Raw genomic sequence first — 9012 nt, forward strand, 5'->3', positions numbered from 1 at the left:
CCCACACGGGAAGGGACAGGCCCCTCGGCAGTTAGAGAACGCACTTTGCCACACTTCGGGGTTGCCGGAGGGAGGGTGGAGGACTTCCTATATCTCGCGGTGATCTGAGGTCCAGCAACCCTGGGGACCCCAGCTTGAGGCTCTGAAAGGCTGTGACAGCCTCTTTGCCTGCCAGCCCCGCCCCAGATGCAGCCTGCTGAGCGAGGGTGGAGGAGGGGAGCTATGTGTCCAAAACACTGAGGCACTGAGGAGCACGAGGGAGCCACCCCTTCCTAGCATTTCTCCTGAGGCTGTCTGTCCTTCCCCAGCCTCTTGAGCCTACAATCCCAGTCAAGAGCCAGGCCGGTTTCTGCAAGCCCAGGAGCAGAAGAGAAACCAGTGAAGATCTCACCACTACATATCAGGCCAACGATGGCTGCTCAGTGATGGCGCTGCTCTGCTGCAAACACACGATTGCAACACTGAGAAACTGCCACCAAGAAAAACCCCAAATCCACTGATCCCACAAAGAGGGGAGAAAAAGGAAGGCTTCATGCTGAAGAAGAAATACAAATGTGTATGTGCCGGTTTGCCTCTCAACATTACCGTGGAGGCATTCACACGCCTGTCCATTTGGCATCATCACGAGCGATCCCCAGACAGAGGAACCAAAGGTCAAGTTTTACAAAGATCACCAAGGACATCTTAAAGGAGACGGGCTTTGCGATCGTTGGAAGAGGGAAGCTGTGGATCTTGCATTCATGCGTTTGGATGAAGATGACATTAGAAACTGCACGGTGCAGGTTGAGGTGGCCAAGTTTCAACAGAATGGGAAATATGAGGCTTCAGGAAGGAAATACATGAACCACAGGAAGGCTCTCTCTCTAAGCAGAAGTGGCCATGCCGCGGGCCATCCAAACGCCACGACATGAGTGAGCTGTCCTCATCGAACACATTTCATCCCGTGAATTTTGAGGATGGCCAGAGAAGACCTTCAAGGACAGTGAAGTTTGGACCAACTCGGAGGCTCATTCTCTTTGACAGACACCTGGCTGGTGAACCTGTGTCCTGGAGGAGTGCAGGAGCAGCTGCTCACTGTATTCAAACCTTTGATGGAAGCTGGTTTGAATAATACGGTTGAGCAGACTCCAAGGCTGAGAGGACAGGCAGCTTCCTTCAGTGTCCCTGAGGCCAACACACTCAGTGCTTCGATTCCACAGAGGGGGACTTTGGGTGGTGCTGGCGGCGTTGAGGAAGAAAGGACCCTGGGCACAGGCAGCAGTGTTGTCCTCAGTAGTGATGACATGGAGGAGAAGGAGAAGGGAAAAGAGGAGGATATGATAACAAAGAGGATATTTAATCCCTTAAACTTGCTTTTAGGGAAGTTCCTCCATCTGCATGTGCCTGTCAGGGTAATTATTGGTAGTGTTACGTGAACACATGCACAATGGTACAATGCCATCAGACTAAATTTTTTTTTTTTTTTTTTTTTTGAGGCGGAGTCTCGCTCTGCCACCCAGGCTGGAGTGCAGTGGCCAGATCTCAGCTCACTGCAAGCTCCGCCTCCCAGGTTCCCGCCATTCTCCTGCCTCAGCCTCCCGAGTAGCTGGGACTACAGGCGCCCGCCACGTCGCCCGGCTAGTTTGTTGTATTTTTTAGTAGAGACGGGGTTTCACCGTGTTAGCCAGAATGGTCTCGATCTCCTGACCTCGCGATCCGCCCATCTCGGCCTCCCAAAGTGCTGGGATTACAGGCTTGAGCCACTGTGCCTGGCCAGACTAAATTTTTAAAAAGTTTTAAATTTTCATTGTAACTGGCAATTAATGATTTTTAAATTATTTTTATTTATTTGTTTGTTTTTTGAGACAGGTCTCATTCCGTCACCCAAGGCTGGAGTGCAGTGGTGTGATCTCAGCTCACTGCAACCTCTGCCTCCCAGGCTTGAGCTATTCTCTCACCTCAGCCTTCCAAGAACCTGGGACTGCAGGTGTGCACCACCACACCTAGCTACTTTTATTTTGTAGGGTTGGGGTTTCGCCATGTTGCCCAGGCTGGCCTCAAACTCCTGAACTCAAGCAATCTGCCCATCTTGGCCTCCAAAAGTGCTGGGATTACAGGTGAGAGCCATCACGCCTGACTGTTTTTAAAAAGAGTCTTGCTGTGTCACCCAGGCTAGAGTGCAGTGACACAGTCATGGTTCACTGCAGCCTTGAACTCCTGGGCTCACGTGACCCTCTTGCTTCAGCCTCCTGAATAGCTGGAATTACAGGTGCGTGCCACCATGCCTAGCTAATGTATAGTTTAAAATTTTTGTAGAGATGGGGTCTCACTATGTTGCCCAAGCTAGTCTTGAACTCCTGGATTCAAGCAATTGTCCTATCTCAGCCTCCCAAATTGCTGGGATTATAGGCATAACCCACGGTGCCCAGCCATTAATTTTTTTTTTTTGAGGGAGTCTCTCTCTGTTGCCCAGGCTGGAGTGCAGTGACGCCAATCTCGGCTCACTACAAGCTCTGCCTTCCAGGTTCACGCCATTCTCCTGCCTCAGCCTACTGAGTAGCTGGGACTACAGACGCCCGCCACCACGCCCGGCTAAATTTTTGTATTTTTAGTAGAAATGGGGTTTCACCGTGTTAGCCAGGATGGTCTTGATCTTCTGACCTCATGATCCGCCCACCTCGGCCTCCCAAAGTGCTGGGATTACAGGCGTGAGCCACCGCGCCCAGCTAAGCCAATGATTTTAAAATACTTTAAATAAATAAATTTTGTAATGTTTCACTTAAAAAAAGAGATACATTCTGAGAAATGCATCATTAGGTGATTTCATAATTAGTTGATTTCATTGTCAAGCAAACATCATAGAATGCACTTACACAAACCCAGATGGTACAGCCTACTACACACCCAGGCTTTATGGTAGAGCCTATTGCTCTTGGCTGTAAACCTGTAGAGATGTTACTGTACTGAATACTGCAGGCAACTGTAACACAATGATAGGTATTTGTGTATCTAAACATAGAAAAGGTACAGGAAAATTACAGTATTAGTCCAGGTGTAGGTGGCTCATGCCTGTAATCTCAGCACTTGGGGAAGCTGAGGTGGGTGGACTGTTTGAGACCAGGAGTTCAAAACCAGCCTGGGCAACATAATGAGATCCTGTCTCTACCAAGAATTAAAATAATTAGCCAGACGTGGTGGGATGTGCCTGTAGTACCAGTTACTAGGGAGGCTGAGGCAGGAGGATCACTTGAGCCCAGTGAGCTACGATCATGCCATTGCACCCAGCTGGGGCAACAGAGTGAGACCTCATCTATAAAAATAATATAAATCTTAACTAAATTTTAATAAATAAAATATGGCATTATAATCTTAGTGGACCACTATCGCACATGCAGTCCATCACTGACCAAAACACCATGCAACGCATAACTACATGTGTTAATTGGCTGTTCAATTAAAACTTCACAGTCATAATGTAAATTTAAAAAACAAGATGAAGAAAATTAAGAAACAGGCCCAAACACAGCAATAAAACAATAGCTATGAATAGATTAAATTTTTCTATGAAAAAATAGAAACTCTCATGTTGTCATAAAATAAAAAAACTAGCAAATCCAGCTCTATGCTCAGAGAATTACCAGAAAATAAAATTACATGAAGCTTGAATATAGGGAGATGGAAAGATATTAGACAAATATTAAAGAAAATCTGGGTCAGGTGTGGTGGCTCACACCTGCAATCCCAGCACTTTGGGAGGCCCAGGTGGGAGGATTACTTGAGGCAAGGAGTTTGAGACGAGCCTGGGCAACACAGTGAAACTCTTGTCTCTTTAAAAAAGAAAGAAAAGAAAATCTCAGTGCATGACGGTCAGAATAGAATTCAACGTAACAAGCTCATTATTAAAATATTTGATCTGGCTGTATAAAATTCTGAAGACACTCATTCATGTACTTCATTAAATATTTCTAGTTTGCTAAAATTAGAATTACCCTTCAGCAATCCCATTACTGGGTATCTACCAAAAGGAAAAAAAAAATTATTCTACAAAATGATGCCTGCCCTTGTATGTTCATCACAGCACTATTTACAGCAGCAAAGACATGGAATCAACCCAGGTGCCCATCAACAGTGGACTGGATAAAGAAAGTGTGGTACACAGACACCATGGAATACTAGGCAGCCATAAAAAAACACGAAATCCTGTCCTTTGCAGTAAAGTGGATGCAGCTGGAGGCCATTATCCTAAGCGAATTAGCACAGAAACAAAACCAGATTCCCCATGTTCTAACGTGTAAGTGGGAACTAAACATTGGGTACACAGGGGATCAATAGACACTGGGAATCCAAAAGCCGGAAGGAAGGGAGGAAGGGAAGTGATGAAAAACTATCTATTGGGAACTATGCTCATTATTTGGGTGATGAGATCAATAGAAGCCCAAACCCCAGCGCCACACAATATTCCCCTGAAACAGTACCGCCCATGCACTCCTTAAAGCTAAAATTAAAGACAAACAAACAAACAAAACAGAAAGAAAAAAGTATCTCCAGGTAGCTATGTTGTAATTTTATTTCATGACAGCACCGTCTTCTCTTTGCCTGTGCCTGGGTCTCCTAGTGTGCTGCTTACGTGATGCCCACGTGCCACAGAGTTATTGCCCGAAGTACCAGTGGGCTGTGCACGGGATGGGCTCCTCCTTCCAGATGGTCTGCAGCCTCTGGGACCATGCAGCCACCATCTCCTTTCTTTCTTCTTCGGATGCAATTTCAGGAGCAAAACTGATCTGAGGGGCAAGGACTTTAAATCCGCAGAAGTGTAATGTGCCGTGCTAAAGCCACAGGGGAAGAAAAGAACTCATTAGAAACTACACCTGTTACATACCATTCAGTTAAATGATATAAGGGGGGAAATGGTGTGAAACCTTCAAAAAATCATGAAACTACCTTAATGTTACAAGGCAAGTGAAAGCGAAACTTCCCTGTGGAAGTTTAGGATGCAAGCCTTGCATAAGAGCAGTGAAGAAGTTGGGGCAGCTGGAATTTCCAAGTTCTATTTTTATAACTGCAATTAACCTACAATCTTTGCAACTGATTCAGACACCAAACATGATAGTTCTGCTTGATTGGGCAAATTATGGTACATTCACACTACAGATTATACCAGAATGAGGTTATTCTAGCTATAACGTGTACCATGGAAGTTTGTTCAAGATATCTGTTAAAAGAAAACAACAACAAATTTTAAGCAGTATTTACGATATACCATAAGAGCAGTAAACGTAATAAACCTATAATAAAAATTATGTATGTGAGAAAATATATAGGCCTTAAGAAAATAAATGATTTAAAGTGATTCTTTCTGAGGTGGGGGGATTAAAGGGACTTTCTGGTTTTATATTTCCTTTTTTTTTTTTTTTCTGAGACGGAGTCTCGCTCTGTGGCCCAGGCTGGAGTGCAGTGGCCGGATCTCAGCTCACTGCAAGCTCTGCCTCCCGGGTTCCCGCCATTCTCCTGCCTCAGCCTCCCGAGTAGCTGGGACTACAGGCGCCCGCCACCTCGCCCGGCTAGTTTTTCAGTATTTTTTAGTAGAGACGGGGTTTCACTGTGTTAGCCAGGATGGTCTCGATCTCCTGACCTCGTGATCCGGCCGTCTCGGCCTCCCGAAGTGCTGGGATTACAGGCTTGAGCCACCGCGCCCGGCCTTGGTTTTATATTTCCTATTGTCTCTTTTTTTGTTTGTTTGTTTGCCATAAAATGTACTTCTGCAAACTGAAAAAAAAAGTAAAGTTTTTTTTTTTTTTTGAGACGGAGTCTCGCTCTTTCGCCCAGGCTGGAGTGCAGTGGCTGGATATCAGCTCACTGCAAGCTCTGCCTCCCGGGTTCACGCCATTCTCCTGCCTCAGCCTCCCGAGTAGCTGGGATTACAGGCACCTGCCACTTCGCCCGGCTAGTTTTTTTTTGTATTTTTAGTAGAGACGGGGTTGCACCGTGTTAGCCAGGATGGTCTCGATCTCCTGACCTCGTGATCCGCCCGTCTCGGCCTCCCAAAGTGCTGGGATTACAGGCTTGTGGACCGCACCTGGCCAAGATTTTTTTTTTAAAGCAAGAAGAATTTGAACTTGGCTAATGATACATAAGAGACCTGTTGGCCTGTGAAGAAGCAAGTTCAGGCTTGTAAATTATGATTTCCTTCAGTAGACTATAAGTAATTGGAACCACATACTTTCTCCTTTCAAAGAGGATCACTTTTTTTCCTAAAAATATCACACTCAACCCTCTGCATTACGTCCTTTAAAACCCACACCCTCACCTAGGCCTGCCCTGTCAGGTGAGGAGAGGCCCACACACCACTTTTTACATCTTTTTTCCTCAGGCAACATGATTTTATTTATTTATTTATTTATTTATTTAATTTATTTGTTTGTTTGTTTGTTTATTTTTTATGACTCAGCATGAGAGTTTCCATTTTTTCATAGAAAAGTTTAATCTATTCATAGCTATTGTTTTATTGCCGTGTTTGGGCCTGTTTCTTAATTTTCTTCTTTGTCTTGTTTTTTAAATTGACTGTGACGTTTTAATTGAACAGCCAATTAACACATGTAGTTATGCATTGCATGGTGTTTTGGTCAGTGATGGACTGCATGTGCGATAGTGGTCCACTAAGATTATAATGCCATATTTTATTTATTAAAATTTAGTTAAGATTTATTTTATTATTTTTATAGATGAGGTCTCACTCTGTTGCCCCAGCTGGGTGCAGTGGCATGATCATAGCTCACTGGGCTCAAGTGATCCTCCTGCCTCAGCCTCCCTAGTAACTGGTACTACAGGCACATGCCACCATGCCTAGGAGGTGGGTGTGGGCTGGCTCCATAGGCCCCTTGCCCGTATGGGGGTTGGCATGGCCAGCAGAGGCCAGCATGCGGCCATCAGAATGTAGGGCCTGGGGCGCCACTTGCTAGGGTCCAAGGGCAGTGCTGCTCTCACCGAGCACTGCCAAAGCATGTGGACAGCCTTCACCCGCATGGATCCCAACACACGCAGGGGCACCTTGGGGCTTCTCTGCTGACCAAGAGCAGACATCAGGCTCAGCAGATTTGGCTTAGCTTCTGCCCAAACTATATCAAAAGCTATAATTAGCGCACATTCTCCCTATCAGTCAAGCTTTTCAAATCTGTCAAGTAAAACATTTAAAAGGGTCAAAATGTTATAATTTTCTGTATCCAGGGGAGTCCAAATGGTGTGGGGCATCACCCTTCCATCCCATCTCATCTCACCCCTCGGGGAGCTGAGGGCATGTATGTGTGTGCGCGCGTGTGTGTATAGATGTGTGCATCTGTGTCTGTGTGTGCGTGTGGCCAACTAGCAAGGGATCCACTTGCAGCTGGTCTACCTGGAGTGGCCACAGGAAGTATCGAAAATCCCCATTGACTCCTGTCTTCGTGTACATCTCGGCCGTGCCTCCTGTGGTTACGGAAAGGAGCGCTAGTTTACCCTGCAAGGGAGAAAGCAGATGCATTTGTGTGGACTCCAGAAGAGGAAGGAAATGTTACCGAGCCTCCAGCACACGGGCTTAGCACAGCCAGCGGGGAACATGCGTGTGGGCACCCTCCAGGGATGGACAAATGCAACCCTCCCATCCACAGGTGACAGTGACATCCCAACAGGAGGAGGAGACAATCCAAGTGAATGGACCAAGCCAACACAGAGGCTCTAACATGCCCAGGTTGCTGGTGGAAACCAGGTTTCCATGACACCATGTGTGATGGATACAGCCAAGGCACTGACCACAGGACAAGGTTCTCAGCACACAGGGCCGCTCAGTAAGTGGTAGCACCATTTGTGGTCCAAGACACATCTTGGTTACTCAGTATGTTTCCCTTACATGCATTTATTTTCTGAAGCTTTTAGAATTTAAAAATCATTCCTTTTTTTTTTTTTTTTTTTGAGATGGAGTCTCACTCTGTCACCCAGGCTGGAGTGCAATGATGTGATCTTGGCTCACTACAAGCTCCACCTCCCAGGTTCAAGCCAGTCTCCTGCCTCGGCCTCCCAAGTAGCTGGGACTATAGGCACCTACCACCATGCCCAGCTAATTTTTGCATTTTTAGTAGAGACAGGGTTTTACCATGTTGGCCAGGCTGGTCTTGAACTCCTGGCCTCAAGTGATCCACCCACCTCGGCCTTCCAAATTGCTGGGATTACAGGTGTGAGCCACTGCACCCGGCCTTAAAAATCATTCTTTTAGTAAGAATTCATAGCTACCACGTGTTGCACATCTACCAGGTTCCAAGCTCTCCTCACCCTGCCATGTGGGTGTCACATGATCTTGGTCTCACAGCAGGAACATGATGCTCAGGGGAGTGGACTTGTGCCAGGCCAAGGCTGGACTCTGCACCAAGAAGGAGATACTCTCTTTGGAGCCAGGGCTGACCGCTGGGTTGCCCACGTAAGGTTGCCCAGGTCCCCCGTCACCTGACACCTGGCCCACTCCCTTGTTTGCCATGTGTGTGGTATGCTGTGGATGCGTCTGCAGCCCCACTAGACAAAAAGCTCCACGACTTCAGACATGATGCCACACCCACTGTGTGCAGCACATGGTGCTTTGTACATAGTGGGAGCTCAATGAATATTTGCTAAGAAAAGGAAGCGAACTAGAAATATAACTTGATAGAAGATGCATCCCTCCATCCCCTCACTCCAGCTATCCACAGTGATCCTTTTCCAAGAGCCATACCTGGAGCAAACCGGAATCGTAGAATCCTGGGACGTCGAAGGCAAAGCCCCGGCACAGCACCCTATCCATCCAGCCCTTCAGGATGGCCGGCACGCTGAACCAGTACAGCGGGAACTGTGGGCGACAACACCAGAGAGAAACTGAGGCTGCGGCTCACCTCGGGTTTCCTAGTTTAGTCTATCTGGTGATTTGGAATGAAGCGCACAGCCCCTCCTCTTCCCTGGCAGCTGGGCAGGGGAGGGTCACCCAGGTGGTCAGCTCTGAAAGGTGCAGTGGGGACGTGGCAGCTGGGCAGGGGA

General features: G+C 46.9%; 1 protein-coding gene across 3 annotated transcripts in view; it reads right to left on the reverse strand.

Annotated features, from left to right (window-relative positions):
• Nucleotides 1-4523: 4523 nt before the first annotated feature.
• NQO2 (N-ribosyldihydronicotinamide:quinone reductase 2) overlaps nt 4524-9012 on the reverse strand; it is a 24347-nt gene continuing 19858 nt past the window's right edge. For all 3 annotated transcript variants that reach the window (XM_026456825.1, XM_026456824.2, XM_026456826.1), the window contains 3 exons: nt 8714-8827; nt 7370-7471; nt 4524-4805 (listed from right to left, as the gene is read on the reverse strand). In XM_026456825.1, the coding sequence (XP_026312610.1) occupies nt 4629-4805; nt 7370-7471; nt 8714-8827 (393 nt within the window). In that variant the 3' untranslated portion in view covers nt 4524-4628. The remainder of the gene's footprint in view (nt 4806-7369; nt 7472-8713; nt 8828-9012) is intronic.

This window comes from Piliocolobus tephrosceles, chromosome 5 (genome assembly GCF_002776525.5).
Source record: "Piliocolobus tephrosceles isolate RC106 chromosome 5, ASM277652v3, whole genome shotgun sequence".
Classification (NCBI taxonomy): Eukaryota; Metazoa; Chordata; class Mammalia; order Primates; family Cercopithecidae; genus Piliocolobus; species Piliocolobus tephrosceles.